General features: G+C 42.9%; 1 protein-coding gene and 1 pseudogene across 13 annotated transcripts in view; one reads left to right on the plus strand and one right to left on the minus strand.

The window, feature by feature from the left end:
• Window positions 1-16,352, plus strand: part of myt1lb (myelin transcription factor 1-like, b) — a 91,672-nt gene extending 75,320 nt beyond the window's left edge. For 5 of the 13 annotated variants that reach the window (XM_042073048.1, XM_042073047.1, XM_042073053.1 and 2 more), the window contains 12 exons: window positions 787-1,077; window positions 3,961-4,082; window positions 4,600-4,662; window positions 5,187-5,255; window positions 5,888-5,950; window positions 6,390-6,473; window positions 7,717-7,938; window positions 8,268-8,359; window positions 9,042-9,145; window positions 10,542-10,685; window positions 12,290-12,352; window positions 13,736-16,352. In XM_042073048.1, coding sequence (XP_041928982.1) covers window positions 787-1,077; window positions 3,961-4,082; window positions 4,600-4,662; window positions 5,187-5,255; window positions 5,888-5,950; window positions 6,390-6,473; window positions 7,717-7,938; window positions 8,268-8,359; window positions 9,042-9,145; window positions 10,542-10,685; window positions 12,290-12,352; window positions 13,736-13,876 — 1,458 coding nt within the window. In that variant the 3' untranslated portion in view covers window positions 13,877-16,352. The remainder of the gene's footprint in view (window positions 1-786; window positions 1,078-3,960; window positions 4,083-4,599; window positions 4,663-5,186; window positions 5,256-5,887; window positions 5,951-6,389; window positions 6,474-7,716; window positions 7,939-8,267; window positions 8,360-9,041; window positions 9,146-10,541; window positions 10,686-12,289; window positions 12,353-13,735) is intronic. The other 8 variants (XM_042073052.1, XM_042073060.1, XM_042073055.1 and 5 more) reach the window with 7 other exon arrangements.
• A 532-nt stretch (window positions 16,353-16,884) lies between these two features.
• LOC121693590 lies at window positions 16,885-19,733 on the minus strand (annotated as a pseudogene).
• Window positions 19,734-19,928: the final 195 nt, after the last annotated feature.

Genomic DNA, 19,928 nt, shown 5'->3' on the forward strand with positions numbered 1-19,928 from the left:
TCAGCACTCTATGCAGTCTATGTGTTATGTATTGATGTGCGTGCAGAAATCTCTGTGGGAAATTGTGTCCTTGTGTCTGAACATCAGGTTTATATGTAAAGTATTTAGGTTTTAAGCCAAAGTTAAATTGTGTGTATGCGTGTGTCTGTCTGTCTGTGTGTGTGTGTGTGTGTCTGGGGGGCCTTGGAGTGATGCGTCATGACAGGCTGCTTTAGTTGACTGTGCTTAAGATTACACTGTCACTGTCCCATCAAACAATGTGCCATTTCCTATGTGTCAATGTAAGAGGAGATGCTAAGTCATGCTAGCAACTCATCACTGCAACATTTACTCATGTGTTCCACAGCCATGTCTTCAGTGCTTGTTGATATGTTTTCATGTATACAGTGTCAGTGGTGATAGATTTCAATCCACCTTCATGCATGCGTGCACAATTCAAGCATTTTGAACATACACACACACACACGCATATACGGTAAATACATATTCTTTAGCCCTTACTGAGATGGAACAGAGAGGAGGATAAAAGAGAGAGAGAGTGACAGATAGAGAGAGAAGAGAGGAAGACCTCTCACATCTCTCTCTTGCTCTCTTCCCCCCTATCCCTCCACTTGCTTCCCTCCCCCTTCCCATGCGCCCCCCCCCCCATTCCTCTCTCTTTTATCTCTTTCACCCGCTATCATCTCTTTCTATCTCTTTCTTCTTGTCTATCTGTTTATCCTTCTATCCCTCCCACAACGCCTTCCCCCCATCCCTCCCTTCCTCCTCCCTCTCTCCCTGTGGTAGAACTTGGACTTAGAGTTGGATGAGAACGGCACGCTGGACCTGAGCGTGAGTAAGGCGGTGGCAGTGGCGCCGCACCACCAGCAGAGGGAGCCGCCGCCGCCTCACGGCCAGCCGCCGCAGCTGTGCGAGCGGGAGGGCAGCTGTGCCGTGCTCACGCCGCTGGAGCCCATGTCGCCCCGCCGCCAGGCCCTGCTCAGCGGCCACTGCTACCCCCTGGGCCAGGCCGACTGCTGGGACCCGCACCTCGACTACGCCAAGATCAAATGCATCGACGAGGACGACCCCAAAGAGGTGCTGCCCCCGCCCGCCTGCCCCCTACAACCCCCCCACCACCACCCCACTGTCCCCTCCAGAGTCCTGCTGGAAAGACACACACACGTCCCCACACGCTGAGAGCTGCGTCAAGTTGGACAGAGCTCACATTCAAAAATTGCCAGTGCTATACACACGGGCAAGTAACAATGGCCGAGACATTCTCGCAGTGCAATAAAGCGGGTATTAGAGAGAGCTCTGAAATGAGCTGCCATGGCCATTGTTCTCTCTTGAGTGCATGTGTATTCAGGCAACTGCATGAATGCCCCACACAGTGATAAACACCTGAGAGATATGAGTCCTCTCCAAAGTGTGCAAGGAATACACAAAGGCATACATTTTAATGCGCAAAACGTGCCATACAAACATACAGAAACACACACACACACACACACACACACACACACACACACACACGGTCATGTGTCACTGAACATTTTTAAGCATGCAGCTCAACATCTGTCTCTTCTTTCCCTCTGTGCTTCATCCTGCATCGTTGTTGTTGTTGTGTTTAAAACATGTTCCGAGCCATTTCCCACTTCAATACATTACGCTCATCCATACTATATATATATGTCAGCAGTGCCTGTAGATGTATGTGCTTGAGACAAAAAAATCATCTGTCAGATTCAGGAAGTGTTTTCAAGCTTACAACAGAATGTTTCTGGATTATTTATCACCTGAGTAGTGTGTTTTGACCAAGGGCTTTTTGTAGGAAAACATTTTTAGGTCATTTTTTATTTATGTTTGCCGTACACATTTCAGACTTCTTCTTTTTTCCTTTCTGTCCTTTCATTAAATTAATAGAATAGATAGTGGTGTAAAAACCAAGTGATGTTTGCTGTACTGGAATCAAATGTGTGTGTGGTGTGTGTGTGTGTGTGTGTGTGTGTGTGTGTGTGTGTGTGTGTGTGTGTGTGCGTGCGTGCATGCCTGTGTGCTTACTTGCGTGTGTGTGTGTGTGTTTTCACAGCGGCATGCAAGGTTCCTGTGATTGTGTGATTTGTGTGTATAATAGTGGTGGAGTAGGTGTGTGTGTATGAAAAGCATATGCTGCCATGATTGGTGTGGGTGTGCTTGTGTTGAGATTTGTATGTAGCAGAGTCCTCAGCATTCAGGTGATGGTGCAGTGCAGGAAACGGGAAGTGTAATATTCCAATTCATAAGAGATCAATTTGGCAAGGTCCTTCAGGACCATAACGGTAACATCCCAAAAAATGAGCTTGAAGCCAAGGCTGCAGTAAGACTGATTGTGTGATTTCACCAGACTGCCATCTAGTGGTCCATGTAAGAATGCATTTTCTTTTTGTATGGCATGTCAAGGTCTGGATATGTTTTAATATTTTAATAATTGAATCTCTTATTTTCCATTTCATCCTTGCAAAGACTTTCTTTGCATATACTACAACAAAACTGCTTGATTCTTCGTTTGCATTGTTGCAACACCAACCTTCCAATGCTCACTTCAAAATTAGAAGCTACTATCTATATCCAAAGGCACAAAGGCGTTTACTTAAAAGATCCATGTGTCTGCTTAATATGCCAAAATCGACAGATTAATTCTCACTTCCTACCAGACGCCTGCGTTTCAAGGTGGTGGTGATTGATGGGCGCAGTTCGACAGCCAATTGAGGGTTTACTATTTGCATACAAATTGAGTGTGAAGCACAGCATTGTGCCATAAAGTGTGTGACTTTTTGATGATGTGTGAGAAAACCTGTCTCTGTGTGCTTGCGCGTATGTGTGTTTCGCCACCATGTGTTTAAAGGCTGATAATTTTCACTCTGAAGATCAGAGTTGAAATGCGACTGCGCTTAATGAAGACTCCCTTCTCCTCTTCCTCACCCCCTTCCCTCGTTGGCACTGAAAAGACTGAATCACTGACAGCAGGTTTCATCTTGCGAAAGGCTCGGAAAGATTCTGAAAAGACTCTGAGATAGCTGCAGCAGCCGTGTGTGTATATGTGCGTGTGTGTGCGCGTGTGAGTGAGAGAGAGAGAAAGAGAGAAAGCACTATGTGAGGGGTGTATGCTTTGGTTGGAGTATTTGTATCAACTGGTTACATAGTGTAATAATTAGTACACATTTCTTTGCATTGTATGTAAATGCATATACATATCTTTACTCACTGCTGCATACAGTAGATCGCATCTCAGTTCAATACTTCCCATTAGGCTTCACACATACAACCTTCAACACAAATGTTCTTCATGGCACATGCACACAGCATACCTGAAACACAGTCTGCCTCTCGCCATTGGTTTGAGCTGCTGGAGCTGGTTTATGTGGGGGTCCACGGCGTTAGAGGGCTCCAGTCTCTATTTGTGCCAGACTCCCTGGTTAGCGCCGGGCGCACGTCTGGCATGGGCTGAATGATGTGTCTGCGGGCACAGCCCCTGATCTCTGCTCTGCAGGGCCTTGGGCTCCAGGCCATCTGGAACACATCCCAGCAGCGCCTCCACCTCCACCAGCCACACACCTCACACACACCTCACACACACCTCACACACACGGCCCCTGAACCGAAGGGAAGGAGAGAAACACATATCTCATCAAATTCTAATAAACATGGTAAATCATATTAACGACTTAATCTGAGGCTGGGAAAGAATGTTAACATTATTTTTCCTCCTTTCTCTTTCTGCTTATTCCCCCCTTCTCTCTCTCATGCTGTCTTTCCTTCATATTTTTTGTTCCATCTGTCTTTTATGCTCGGACTCCGTCTCGATCCATCTCAATCTTTCATGGTCTTTCTTTCTTTCTTTGGTCCAATCCCCCCCCTCCCTCGATCCCTCTGTGTCTGTCTATCGCCTTAAATGTCCATCAATCTCTGTCTCTCTCCCTCTCCTGCTGTCCACTGCAGCCTGATGACCTGGACCCCTTCCAGGACATTCTGGACGAGAGCCCCTATGCCGGCGATGTCAACCTCCCGAGTCCGAAGCCGAAGTTCGCCCCCTGCAAAGAAAGCAAAAAGGACCTGATAACGTAAGCAAGGAGGGAGGGTGTCGCAGCCTGTCCTTCCTCCTCTTCCTCCTCCACCATGCCCCAACTCTCCCTCTTTCTTTTTTCCTCTTCCTCTGTTCATTTGTGCTCCGGTTCCTTTCTGTCGCACTGATTCAGTTGTCTCTGCCCGCAGCACTCTTGGCATGCTCTGTATGCTACATAATGTACTGGCAGCCTTCTCCTCATTTGAGCTAGGGCTCATCAGTTAGCATAGCTTTGGCTTCTGTGCTTTTCTCCCCCTTTTTCTGATGCTTTATTGTAATAAAACATCATGCTCATTCAACCTGTTCATGTTGCAGCTGCTCACACCCGGAGGTGTCAAGACCAACAAACATGATACCTATAGGCGCAGATCTATACACTTTTTTTGCAGACAGTGAAGCTAAACTGGAAACAATGAAAAAAGAGAACTAATCAAAGAGGAGACTTTTTTCAGCCGTACTTACTCTTTCATTTCCTTTTTGGTTTTATTCTATCTATTGTTTGTTTCTGGAGACAGATGCCCAACACCAGGGTGTGATGGAAGTGGTCACGTGACCGGTAATTACGCCTCACATAGAAGGTGTGACATTTTCTCATGGTGGATTCAATATTTTCAATTTATTGTTTTCAGCTTACCTCAACAATGCTGTCGAACAAATAGCTAGAGTGCTTTTTCTATGTTAACCCTTTGAGTATGATGTTAGATAAGTAGTCACCGAGAGAATAAGCAACCAAACACACATCAAATGAATAAATCAGTACACTACGCTAACACACTCTTTGCATATAAATTGCAAATTGCTTTTGCATTGATTTGGGCCATGCTGTTTCACTGACAGAGCTGAACTCAAAACATCTAAACATTATTCAGAGGGTTAACTAATGTTTCAGATCTAATGACCCCGCACGTTCACCATGGCTTTTTTACATTTACAGTCAATTCTCTGAATGGATGCATTCCTCTAGGAGTGTGTATGTGTGTTTGTGAGTATTGTGTGTGTGTGTGTTTGTATGTGCGTGTGTTTGTATGTATGTGTGTGTTTCAATCAATACGCCTACCCCTTATGCTTCCCACTAACATTCAGGATCTGGTATATTTTCCAGTCTTTCAGGTTGTCCTTTAGCTGACAAAAGCATTCGAAGCATGATGGCCACCAACTCACAAGAACTCAAGTAAGGCAAAACAAATACTTGCACTATTATTATAAAATTGTTTTATATATAAAAGGGCAGACATGCAATAAAGCATGATGCAGATTTCAACATAGTCCCAAAGCACAGCAGACTGTATGTTTGACAGCACATGTACAGAGACCACCTGATAAGATCATATTTGTCCTTGCCATCTCCTTTCAGCCTTGTAACAAATAGATATGGGAACTTATCAGGATTATTTGAACTCAGTCATATGAAAGACAAAATTGCATTCAAGAGATCTTTAAACTGAGTTTTATGTGATGTTCAAAGTTAAATGTTAATTAATGTGATTGTTCGTTTAAAAAGGGAACATTGGGTAAATTTCATAAGGTTGGATTGGTCTGATATTCTAAATGTAGTATGTTAATGAAAAATTAAGTTCAAGGCCATTCCCATCGTTTCTATGGCTGCAAACTTTCACCAAAGTCAGGTTTGTGATTGGTTCATGTAGCTGCAGCTGACAGCATGGTGGAAAAGAAGCAGTTCTCTCAGATCTAGAGCACTGAACACCATGGGTGGAGGTGTTGGGTTGGGCTGGGGTCTGTCGACCTGTGGACTAAGATGTGTCCTTCAGCCTGGACACTAACTGAATGTCCCTCTGTCCCCAGGTGCCCGACTCCGGGCTGCGATGGCTCGGGACATATTACTGGGAACTACGCCTCCCACAGAAGGTAACACATGTCCCTCATCAATCATGTCACTAGTGGAGCCAGCCCACCCCACACCCTTTTCAAGGGTACCTGAAGGGAGGGAGCCTGGATGATTGTATTACACATTGTGTGCAGATATTGTTTAATGAAACTCAATGAGCACCCTGCTGCTGTTTGATTTGATTTAGGTGATTAGGTAGAGTAAAAAAAAAAAACACGTTTGAGCATGTAATTATTATTAATCAGCACTACCAGATGATGTAGTGCAAAAGCTATTACTTCTTTTCTCAGTAACAGAATTAGTGAATTAACCCTCCAGGGGCTTGTAGCGCAACTACAAGTATCCAAGCAGGACACAAGCTTGTTTGGGTCCCACAAGGATAAATATGTCCCCCTCAGCAGTATGAATATTCATCCATTGTGAGAAGCGGAGAATAAACAGTGATGTTTGTCTCATCAGTCTATCGGGATGTCCCCGGGCACGGAAGAGTGGCATTAAGATAACACACAGCAAAGAAGACAAAGAGGACCAGGAACCAATCAGGTACACCAATCTGGGCCAGACAAACCAATAAACTCATAAAAGTATCCATGCTCGGGGGCTAAACCAAATCTATCTGCAATTCATTTGGCTTATCTGCCCCCCCTGTGCCAAGAGTAACCCTCTGTGGTAAGTGCAGGTGATTACAGGGGAAATCAAATCAAGCACATCAAGCCTCAGACTGGCCTCATCACCTCATCGCGAGACATCTCTAAACTAGCAAGCAAAAATGAGAGGCGATGATCTTGGCACGCTTCTCTGCTTGTAGCTACAGACAAACCATGTCCTGCTGTAGTAGTTCCAGAACTGTATTGGATATTAAATTGATTTCTCATCAAGTTCACTGTTATTTTAAGACAGGAATATTTTGCTATACTGGAAATATATATCTGAGACCAGGGTACAGTATTCAAAACGCATGGGGAAAGTAGTTTTGTATAACATGGGGTTGCCACTTCTGTATTGATGCAATCTGGCAAGTTTCCTCCACCAGACTTGTCTCATACACCCCACTATTCCCATCGATTGGACTGCAGCACTAGGGGGAGAAAATCAACATAGTGCTTGGTTTTACAACACAGACGCACACACAGACACACACACACACATACACACAGACACATAGACACACACACACACACACACACAGACACTCACACGTAAACAGCAGCCCCACTGAGCACTGATAGACTCAAGCAATTGCTACAGCTAACCATTGTTCTCTAAGGCCTGCCAATGTCAGAGGCAATTTAACGGCAGGTAGTGTAATCAACCGCAGACTCGGTTTAAAAAAAGACATTAGGGCATTTTTGTACAAAGAAAATCTCTTGACAAAAGCAGAGTAGTAAGGTGTTGTGTGGAAAGTGGTCACTCCTGCCATTTGTTTTGATTTATCTCGCTACAGCCATTTTACCTACTTCTGGAAGTCTTCAGGGGGAGGGGTTGACCTTTGACTTAACTCACATGAGTAGAAGGGTGCCTTTCCCCCACCCTGGTTCCTGTGCTCCAAGTTCCAAGTGTTCAAAGCTTTGTGAGAAAATGAGATGTGCACTAAGCCACAGGGTGTGAAGTGAACATAACGGCATTGCGAGCCTTCTAGCTAATGAGAATCCAACCATGCTGATACAACTCAGACTCACGTCGGGTAATATTATCACAATAATGATCAAGATAATGGTAATGGTGACAACGATTATACGGATCATAATGTGCTGTTTTGGTGACAACTATCTCTTCTTTGCTGCAGGTGTCCGGTACCTGGTTGTGATGGGCAGGGTCACGTGACGGGGAAGTATGCGTCGCACCGCAGCGCTTCGGGATGCCCGCTGGCCGCCAAGCGGCAGAAGGACGGCTACATGAACGGCTCGCAGTTCACGTGGAAGGCCGGGAAGACGGACGGCATGTCCTGTCCCACCCCTGGTTGTGACGGCTCGGGGCACGTGAGCGGCAGCTTCCTGACACACCGCAGGTGGGCCTCACCACTCCGCCAATAGGGCGACAGAGCCTGCATCTCACGTTTAAATCTAACAAAAGGTCATATTAAGTTTTGAGTTTTGAGTTTTGAGTTTTGCAAAATAATGAAAGCTCTACAACAGTACCGCAATCACCCTTAAACAGCCTTAAACATTAACAATGTGATTCAGCATGTAATTTAGCAACAATGTGATTAACATTACTTTAAGATTAATAGAACATCTAGATTAAAAAATGTGTCATTGGCATGGTACAGTATTTCACAGTTTACGTCTGTCTTTTTTACTTTCCTCTGTTTCCCCCCAACTGTCTCCCTCTGTCCAGTCTGTCGGGATGTCCCCGCGCCACGTCGGCCATGAAGAAAGCCAGACTGTCAGGGGTGGAGATGTTAACGCTAAAGCAGCGGCCCAGCAACGGTACTGTCCACTGCGTCCATACCTCATTACTAGTGTTGAGTGCGGGGCGCTCATCAGCAGCATGCATGCATATATAACGGGCCAATCACGGGCTCCTATGCCTAATGGTGTCAGCCATGCGTTGACATAGATAATGGCGCCAGTCTAGAGCAACTTCCCAATCAAGGACCGGCATACATTATGGAACAGTTAGTCAGTCCAAAACAATGGAGCCCTGATTGCTTGGTTATCATCACTGGCTTGCAATCAGGCTCATAATTAGCCCTTATGGGAGCTTACAAGTCTACCATCTAGGCTAGCCATCTTTTAGGGGGCTATTCTCACCCCTCAAAGGGAGAAATGGACAAGGTGCTATAAGGCTATTCTAACATTAAATACACCAGTCCAATACAAGTTGAAAAGGGTTGTTGATAGTCATGCATGATTAGTAAACTAGTACCTATGATTGCAGAGATGTATGATTGCATGTGCTCATGAGTAGCTACTGTGTATTCATAGGTATCTCAATCACTGATGAAGACAAAGTGCCAAGAGAATCATTAACATCAACAGAACAATTCACAATCCTTTAACCATTCAAAATGTCATATTACATGTCATAACAACTTCAGTTCCACTGTTTCATTTGAAGGGGCCATTTTTAACTGTGCATTGTTTGTTTTCTTGTGTGTTTTTGTTGTAGGACTAGAGAATGATGAAGAGATAAAACAGCTGGATGAAGAAATCAAAGATTTAAGTGAATCTAATTCACAGGTGGAGGCAGATATGATCAAACTCCGAACACAGGTAAAGGCACTGCCACTCTGTAACTTGGGAATGGGAGAGAGTTTGCAAGTGGTTGCTTGAAGCTTTTAATGAATATATGAAAATGCTTTCCCATCTCTCACTTTAGAATTGAATAATGAAAACCTTTTAAAATTGATATGGAAACATATGTTTTGTTTGTGCCAACCATTCATCAAATGTCTGTTGGTGTGAATGGGTTATTTTTTTTTCTAATGTTCAGTTAATTCTGAGAGGTTTAATCAACTATCAATCACTGTTTGTAAAATATTACTGAAGGATATTTTGTTCATTATGAGGATATGTAACAGCCCTACTCCACAGATATGACCAGTGGCATTGATAGAATGTTTTTTTGTGTTTGTGTACTAGCTGTTGTCAGGTTAGCATTGATACATGAACCTTTTACTATACTTTTAGTGTGTTAGTAGCCCCCTTTAACTCTTACACAAAACAGTGTTAAATGAAGTCAGGAGTTCCTGCATTCTTATACATGTCTATACACATGGCAAGATGGGGTTGCCATCGAAGGAGAGGCTAATGTGGGATTTTGCATAGCTATTGTTAATTCAGTAGGTACATTTTCAACCTGCTCTGAAGCTAGCTTCTGCTCTAGGTATGGTAAAGTGGGGCATTCCTAATTATAATGCAGACTCTCTCATGCTCCCCCTCTGTAACCGAGGGACTGTGGAGTGTCCCTGTGGTGCTGTACAGCAACACTTTGAGTGAGCACTGACAAAAAACTAGAGCCTCACATGGCCAAAAAACTAGAGCAAACCACCCCCCCCCCCCCCCTCCCCCCCAAACACACACACATACACATACACACACATTGTTTCTCAAAGATGTTTGAAATGGAATGAAGCTGAGTTGAGACAGCAAGTGTCTTTTTGTCTGTGCATCTCAATGTGTTTGTGTGTGTGTGTGTGTGTGTGCATGCTCTGTGTGTATCTGTGCCTGAGAAACCATCTGTGGTCCACGCACACAGCGTAACAGTTTTGATATCAGTTCAGTGCGCTGTGAGACAGAGGCAAATCAATGACTCACAAGAGCTCCTTAGATATGCCAGCCGGAGCCAGCCAAGCACAGAGGAGAAGTAGTTAAAACTAGACAGACCAGACGTCTCTTGTGTCTGCTCAGCAGTACACTCCTCCAAGTCTGCCTTCTCTTTGGTAGAGTTAAACTACAACCCATTTGGATGCATTTGTACCAGGCATTAATGCTGACTTGGCAGTGTGTATCAGCTAGCATTTTGGAGCTTGGTGTGTGTGTGTCCTTTGCTTGGTTGTTGTTCTCACTTGTGCAGCCCGAGATGGAGCTAGCCAGGTGGTATATGAGCAGCAGATGCATTTTTCCAAATAGGTAACCACTTTCTCATGATCTGGCCTCCCCTTTCTAGATTACCACAATGGAGACTAATCTGAAGTCGATAGAGGAAGAAAACAAGGTGATTGAACAGCAAAATGAATCTCTCCTGCATGAGCTGGCCAACCTGAGCCAGTCACTGATTAACAGTTTAGCTAATATCCAGCTCCCTGATATGGTAAGGGCCACCAACAAAGAGCGCAAAGCGGGCAAGTTTATAACAAAAACAGCACATGGCTTGTTATTTAGGAATTCCTTTATTTTTCGATAATTTGATGCTTAATCACTAGTACAGTACCCAGGGCCCTAGTTGCATGCGGAAATCGGTTTTCAGCAAAGCAATTTAGGAAGCTGGAGGAGAGAGATTTAGAATGTTACCTTAGCGTCAAATCACACAATATGGTGAAGAGATGCTGATAGGAAAGGACTGATCCACAGCTGTGATCAGATCCAGTTTCAGCTTATGAAAACTGCTGTACCAAAGCTGAGATCTGTCCAATTAGTCACCGTCATGACTGACACTTTTCTTTTCAAATCAGGTCCTCTAGACTCACCATGCAGGTTTAGCTCTGCATGTGTGACTGTAAATTAAGCATTCTGTTGAATTTGCTGATTAACATTAGATCCAAACTTTCCTGACCCCACACCGTTTTTGTTTTGCAGTAATATTCCCTCTAACTTGCCAATGAAATATTTCCTCTTCTCTTCATCATTTTGTTCATGGCCATGAAATTATTAACTGTAGAAAGAAAAGGCAGTGCAAAATAGGAAAAGTCATTTACTGACATTATTAGATTCAATTATTGGCAAAACACATGCCATTTTATGTAATGTTTCAAAATGTTAACTTACTTAATGTAGGAGTTTACAGGGCATTAATAAAACAGCTTTTTTCCATAAAACATTCCTTTTATTTACTTCACATGTAGAATGAGTCATATTTTAAGTATTTTAAATGTTTAAAGCATAATTTGCATACATATGGACATGGCAATAGGATGTATGTGTAAAGAGGGATAGTGCATATTTCCCCTCAGTTCGTTTAAATAATGTATAGTTTCTATACACCATTTTCCTTGATAATCATTTAATTCAAAATAAAAGTTTGTGTTCATTATAAGATAGATAAAATGTGTGTTTGAGTGCTTGTTGTCACTGGTTCAGTTTCTAACGATACATCCCTCTAACATATACATCTTGATTGGCATGAGCAGATGTCCCATGCAATTGTATCCTCATCTATTTTCAATAACCTCAACAAAATAAGAACTGCAGGTCTTTGAAGACCCAGGATCTTTGAATGACTTTCTTCACAAAAATATCAAACTTCAAGTTATCTTCTAACTTTGCTTGATCCCAATTTAACAATAGCAGTTCCAGAGCTGGATTCAATATTAGGTCTCACAATACATTCATACACATCTTTATCTCCTCTCTGTCTTGCCGATTTTATTTAAAAGTGATTTGTGAACTTGCATACTGCTTTTTGCCACAATATGTTTGTTGTGCAACATTGCCCCCTAGTGTTGACATGTACGAAAGACTATATTGAAAGCCCCTTAACATGTACTGGTTGCTTTATGCCTTTGACAAATGATTTGGGATCAGTTCCACATTTTACCCTCAATGGCTATCATTACAAGGGTATAAAGAAGGTACAATGAGCTGCTCCGAATTCTATTTGGAAATGCATAATAAATGGCCAACCCCTTTTTCAAAATGTGAATTATGTTTTGACACAGCAGGCTAATAGAACTCTTGTTTTACACCTTTCCCCCCTAGAAACCGCTGCAACACAAAGAGGCACCCATTAGAAATAACAGCTGCTTACAGTTGCACCAGAGAGTAAGAGAACAATTTTCAACATCTAATTTTCACATCATCTAACTGTCATCTCTTGTATTCTTATTTTCTTATTCTCAATCCTCCTGTCCCCTGCTCAAATGTAAACACATACTAGTGGGCTTGGCCCTCTGGTTTCTGAGACTGTTTTCTGGGGCATGTGCACATGAAGACATTATACTGTATGTTATTAAGAATCATTACTCAGATCTAGATTGACTTTTTGCTTGTTGTGATCTGTTTTTATGTTAAAATGATGTCAGAAGGCCAGAATGATGCTCTAACCATCAAACAATTTTAGAATTATTAGTTCTGTATGGCGTTCAAGGTTATTACTTTTAGAAAAAAAAAAGATTTAAAATCTTCTAAAACTGACCATGCTCAAGATGTCTTACACATGCTAAACATGTAAGGCTTGGAGTTTGGGCAGCAAATATTTTTTGTCACATATAATCACAGATCAACTGATATCATTTTCATTTTCCTCTGGTTGATCCTGTTATATTAACCTCATTTTCATTCATCCAAACATGTTCTGATGGAAAAAGCTTGTTTCAAATTATTTTTACTTCACAATTGACAATCTTCAACAATTTGTGGGTGGTATGGGTAGGTTATAACATCATTATATCACTCTTGAGTCACCAACTCTTTGTTATGAGTGGAAGGGATCCACTCAGATGCATATGTATCTATATGAAATGGAAACCACCACTCCACAGAATGGAACAATCACAATCTCAAACTCTCAAATCTCAAAACTAATGTAACTCTAATGTACTAGCAAATGCTAATGCTAATGAACTTACAATTAATCAGGGTCACTGCTGGCCAGTGGGGTGCCTAAGCGGCACTGCTTTCTTCTGTCATTATGTGTTTGTATAGTTGTTGCTGATTAATGACTAAAGAACCATTCTTGTGTAAGGATAGTTACTTTTTTCTCAGTATATTTACACAAATTGATACAGTATGGCAGAAAGTTATGGTGTGTTTTGTTCTGTATTGAAAGAATGTCAAACTAAAAAGTATTCAAGTGACCTTCAGTGTTGGATAACCATTCTTAGGGTCAGTTTCATTGCATGTTGTTTGAAGTTGTATCATCACCTTCTTAAAATAATGGCATAAGACATTTTTTCCAGTTTTATCAGAAAACACAAAAAAAGTTACAAATTTAAATGATGATTTAATTTTAACCCCATTTAATTGAAAAAATGTGTGCCACTTGTGCCATAAATTTTATTGTCATTAGAGTAAGTGACTCCATTTACCCTCTGATAATATATTTAAAAAAATATACCTCATGATTACAGTTTTGTTTAATATGGAGTTGTTTTGTATTTCTACAAATCTCATTTACCTTTGTCCATTTTTCTCAATACTTCACAGGAGCCAATCAGCGAGCAAAACTTTGATGCGTATGTGACAACACTGACAGATATGTACACAAATCAAGATCAATACCAGAGTCCAGAAAATAAAGCCCTGTTGGAAAATATCAAGCAAGCGGTACAAGGAATACAAGTGTAGCCACCCATCAAGTGGAAGGCATGTTCTCATAAAAAAGTTGAGGAAAAGACACTAACAAAACAAAACAAAAGAAAAACAACAAAAAAGTCAAACAGGATGCCTCATGGTTTGTTGCTGTAATTTTACCAGACAGTGTTAAATATTCACTTCAGTTCTTTTAAAAGAAAAGATAAGTGTTATGCTTTCAAAACATCATATTTTTTTCTTTCTTGTCTTGCTTTCAATGATAATAGTTACTGGCAGACTAGTTTTTGAACAAAAAAAAACAAAAAAACATTCACATTTTGTACGTTTTCATATGAGCTAACATAGTGTGATGTAATGTTTTTAGCCGCTCATGTATGCACATTTTTAGTGTATATTTCGGAACAGTAAGGCAAATCATATCAGACATAGGTACTTTTTAATGCTAGCTGACAGAGTGGCATAAGCTGAGGAGGTTACCTTGACCTTGATGATGAAAATTAAAATATATCTATATATCACTGAGGACATACAAGGAGGTAGCTACTTTTTAAATTTGTTTCTCCTCATCCGATGATTTAATGGAATTTTCAATGAGATTTTTGTGTGTATGTGTCCAAGCAAGACTTGGTTGTAAATTGCTTTATTTTTTAACAATGCTTGAAAACTCTTTTGTCTTTTGTTAAAAAAAATATATAAATTTGGTGGCGGCGAGTGGGGGCACTTCAAAAAGATGTTGGAAATGAGCATCGAAAAGAAACTGACTTGATGTATGAATGTTACAGTTTTATTGTAAACATCATGACACGGAAACCCAATGGTGAAAATCCCATTATCTAGTAAGGACTATTCTCTTCAGTAGAAAAAAACATCTTTATTTTGCTTTAGTAGATAGCCATTATCACTCAATCAGCAACAAGGTGATGGCAATTTAGACTCCAAGCATCATCCTAGCATGAACTTTTACTTATGTTTAATTTTCAAAATGGCAGTAGTAGTTAGAATCGGGCAGCGTCTCAGCAATATTAAATCACATGTTTATAGATATGGGATGCAATCTACATGGAAAACAGTTTGGGTATATGCAATTTCTTGTTTGTAAACATAGCGGGAGAACTGATAAATCTTTTTACTATATGTAAAATATTAATTTTTATATAAATCTTTTAATACAAAAAATGTTTTAGAAAAGGGAGGGATACAAACATTCAGTTTAAAAGGTGAGAGGTAAATTGTTCTTTCTGAGTTCCTCTTTCTTTTATGTACAATTTTGCACAGGGACACCTTCGTTTCCATGTTTTGATGTTTTTACAGAAACTTAAGCAGTACTTGAGAGCCTAAATCGATACACAAGGTTTTTGTAAAGAATATATATGTAGAGAATGAGAGCGGGACTTACAGGGTCATTGTCCCCACTTATGTGCCAGTAGACTATTTGCACTTGTCCTAAAGATATATCCTAATAAGCGGCGCTGTGCAATTTCCATGTGTCTCTTGGCACGCGATTGGAAGAAAAAAAAACTGCAAGGAGTATCAACAGTATCATGGAGGGAGACTACAGGGATTTCCAATCAAAATAACGCCGATACTGATAACAGTAATATTATCAATTAGATGACAATTATATAATTTCATTTTGGTTTGTTATATGATTATTGAATATCCCCAACTGCACTTTATATCTAATCACTGTACAAAATGGTCAAATAATCAATGAAAAGGTATTAAAGATGGAAAATCTCTTTTTATTTGCCAGTAGACTAAAATCTTAAACACACTCTGTAGTTAATCTTTGGGGTGATGCAGTTCTAGGTCTGTGGGCGCCCCCTCCCCAATTTCTGTTGTGCTATTAGTTGTTAGCGACCATGTTAAAAATTTGCCTTTTTCGAGAGCTAATGCAAAGGTGCTTGTCGTTCACCTGATCTCATGTATTGTACTTTATGTCCTCTTTTAGGACTCCATCCTCCATAGCTGCATATGCCTTCCTCCACAGCATTGTGTCTGAAGCTTTTTGCCAATATAGTAATGCTTTCAGTAGAGTAATAGCTAGTATCAGTTTTTTAATTATCATCAGTACAATGGAAAGGGATTTTAAGCACAAACCTGCTGCTCATCTACTGTTGGTACATAATATCAAATTTAAAAAAGATATCTGTGACTATTTACATAGGGAACACAAAAAGGTATCACATATTAGAATGCTGAAATTTCATATAAATTATTGTGAATTCATCAGAGTTTATTTATTCTAACTTGTTCATTTGGAGGTTAATTTAAGTACTCATTAACAAGACAGGATTTTGTATAAACTATTGTGCTCTCCGTGGAACTGAAGTTTAATTTATTTTTGTACTACACAGCATGGATTTGTTGACATTTTAATTTTGCTATAAATGTGTGAGATCACAAGTTGCTGTGATATTTCATTTTTAAATTGTGAAATTTGTACAATTTTTGTCATGCTGGATGTTGACACATCTTACTCTGAATAAAGAAATATTGTGTTGCCACAAGTTTGCTATGTTGATGTTTGTCCACTCTTATCTTATGGATGGTCTTATGATCTTATGGACACATCAGAGATTCCACAGTTCCACAGAAACCTTCCAAAGACTATTTCCATCGCTACTTTATCTGAGAAATGGAATAAGAAATGTGTATGCACATTTGTGTGTGCAACAAAACTAACCCCATACTAGGAAATTTACAGGAACCACAAAAAAGGTTCTGTTTGAGGACACAATGGTGGTGCTGCCCATAGATATTATAATATAATATTAGAAAATCTATGGTTCTCCGTGGCCTGGTTGGGGGTTCTGTCAACAGCTGCAAGATTGGTCATTACAACACTGCTAAAACAAATTCAATGGTGACCAAAAACTGAAATTGTACTAAAACCTGAATAATTTTTTATTTTTATTTTTTGAAAGATACATCTTGCTGATGCGCTGGGACACATCATTAGTGATGTAACCTGGGGTCACTGGGTGTTTTGGGTCTTTCAACATCAGACACCCTCGCCCAGGCGACCCGACCGGAGTTGATCAGACTCCGGCCTGTGTCCCAGCAGCATTCTTCCACGGATCAGCCCTCTTGATCCAAAGCCATCTTGTGGCTCTTTCTGCGGCTTCAGTTGCAGATCTGATGGCCATCCTCTTTGCCTCACCGGTGGGGCCCAGCATGGTGAGGACTTTGCAGAGGGACCGCCCTGCAAATCCTCGGCATCCCACCTCTAGGGATTCACAGTAAGTCCTCCAGCCTTGGCTCCTACACTCCTCCACCAGCTCCTGGTCCTTGGCACGCTTCCGCTCATTAGCCTCCTCCATGCGTTCTTCCCAGGGCACTGTCAGTTCCAGAATGATCAATTGTTTGGTGGAATCAGAAACAATGATCATATCTGGTCGGAGCCGTGTTGTTGTTATTCTTGCTGGGATCTTCAACTGTTTGCCCAGGTCCACTTCTAGCTGCCAGTCTGTGGCGGTAGTGAGGAGACCTGACCTGGCCCTCGCTTGGATAGTGGGCTTCTCTCCAGCTCTGTGGAATCTGATTGACTGAGGCTTGCTGTGGTTCTTGGTGGTAGAAATGGCCTTGGCTATACTCTCAGCAACCGCCTTCAGCACCTGGTCGTGGTGCCAGCGGTAGCGCCTCTCTCCAAGTTCTTTAGGGCAGCTACTGAAGAGGTGTTCCAGGGATCCCCTTCCTGGACACTGGAGGCAGGATGGTGTCTCTGCTTTGCCCCAGACATGGAGGTTGGATGGACTGGGCAGGACATCATAAACAGCATAGACTAGGAACCTGATGTTAAGGGAGTCTGCTCTCCAGATGTTGGGCCAGGTGATCTACCGTTGCAGAACATTCTCCCATTTAGTCCAAGCTCCCTGTTGTCCCATACCCACCATCCTGCTGGCTCGTTCTTCCTCCATGCCTGCCCGCACTTCCTGCTGGATGAGATGTTGCCGCTGTTTTCCCTGGGCCTTGTCCACCCTGGTTGATGGGAAATAGCCAATACCTGCGCGTCCTGAGGCTATGGACCCCACCAGTACCTTCTGCCTCAGTCGCGATTCTGCCACTTCCAGAGCCTCGACTGCCCTCCATTTCCGGCCTGTTCGCACCTGGATGCCAGCCGATGCCACCTTTTCATCCCTGGATTCCCTGAGTTCTAGTCACCATGAACTCTTCAGTGAGTCCACTGAATGGAAGCTTCAAGGTGTTGCTACTGCCGTACAGGGCAGCACTGCTCAGACTTCGGGGTAGGCCAAGCCATCTTCGCAAGTGGCTGCTGATCTTTCTCTCCATGGCCTCTACAGTTGTAATGGGTACTGCGTATACTAGCAGAGGCCACAGGATGCGGGGCAGGATGGAATGCTGGTAAATCCAGGCCTTGAATCTCCCTGGCAAGCCAGATCTGTCGACGCATCTCAACCAGCCCTCAAGCTCCTTGCTGCAATCAAAGAACTTTCCAAGACTCTTGACTGGCTGTTCGGTAATGGATGGGATGGTGGCTCCAGCCAGAGAGAAGCGGTACCTGTCTGTCACCTTTCCCTTCTTGAGCACCAGAGATCTTGATTTTACTGGCTTAAAGCTCATCCTTGCCCATGTGATGAGCTTCTCTAGCCCTTGCAGAATCCATCTGCAGCCCGGGACAGATGTGGTGGTGACAGTCAGGTCGTCCATGAACGCTCTTATAGGGGGCTGGCGTACTCCAGATTTTGTCAGGGGTCCCCTGCACTCCACCTCTGCTGACTTGACGATCATGTTCATGGCGAGTGCGAACAGGATGACTGAGATTGTGCAGCCTGTTATTATGCCCTTCTCAAGTCGATGCCAGTCCGATGTGCCCGATCCGGCGGTGACTCTTAGCCTGAAGTTGCTGTAATAATCCAGGATAAGTTCTATGACTTTTTTTGGGAACGTGATGTTGCAGCAGGGCAACTTCAACAAGCTTGTGAGGTACGGAGCCGTACGCATTGGCCAGGTCCAGCCACAGTATGGTCAAGTCTCCTTTCCCTTCACGAGCCTCTCTGATGAGTTGCGTTACCACTCCTGTATGTTCCAGGCATCCAGGCACTCCAGGAATCCCACCCTTCTGAACAGAGGTGTCAATATAACTGTTCTTCAGAAGGAACTCAGTTAGTCGTCGTGACAAGACGCTGAAGAAAATCTTGCCTTCGACGCTTAGCAACGGGATCGTCCTAAACTGACTGATGTCCTTTGAGTCCTCTTCCTTCGGGATCCACACACCCTCTGCACATCTCCATTGGCCTGCCACTTGTCCCCTGCGCCAAATCACCCTCAACAGCTTCCACAGATGTCGCAGTAGTTGTGGACAGCGTTTGTACACAGTGTATGGAACACTGCTGGGGCCTGGGGCTGATGCTGATCTGGCTCCCTTCACAACCTCCTGTATTTCAGCTCAGCTGGGCTCCCTCATCACAAACTCCACTGTTGGTGCTTGCGGGCTAATGAGGGTCCTCTGTGGTCCAAGCTCCTGGTCTCTCTCTGGGTCACTGAGGGTGTTGTGCAGAAAGGTGTTTGCCTCTGCCATTGAGCACCTGAGGTTGCCACTCCGTTTGTCTCCAGGCAGCTTCTTAGTGAAGGTGAAGGGGTTGGAGATGAACGCAGCACGCTTCCTTGCTCTCTCCTTTCTTCGTCTTCGGTGCCCTTCTGCACGTCGCAGCGTCATGAGCTTTTTCCTCAGAATATTGCGCAGCTCTGCCAAGGGTTGTTTCTCCTCTTCACCTGCCACCTTGTACTGCTTCTTGAGGCTCCATAGTTCATGGCGCAGTTTGTGTATCTGAGTCGCCCGGCGGTTCAGTGTGAATTTGGTCCTGGGGTTCTTGCTCTCACTGAGGCCAAACCTCTCTGCTGCGTAGCTAACTATGATGGATGTCATAGTCTCGAGGCGTCTGTCCACTTCTCCATTGGCGATGGTTTCCAAGATCTGGCTTACGTCTGTATCGAACTGTGCCCATGTTGCCTGGCTGTTAGATGAAGGCCACTTGATCTGCTTCTGATGGAATGACCTGCAGGGGTTCAGAGGCTGAACTGCTTGGAGGGGCTGGGCACTGTGGGGTGCTTCCTGGCCGGG

Source organism: Alosa sapidissima, chromosome 19 (genome assembly GCF_018492685.1).
Source record: "Alosa sapidissima isolate fAloSap1 chromosome 19, fAloSap1.pri, whole genome shotgun sequence".
In the NCBI taxonomy this organism is placed as follows: Eukaryota; Metazoa; Chordata; class Actinopteri; order Clupeiformes; family Clupeidae; genus Alosa; species Alosa sapidissima.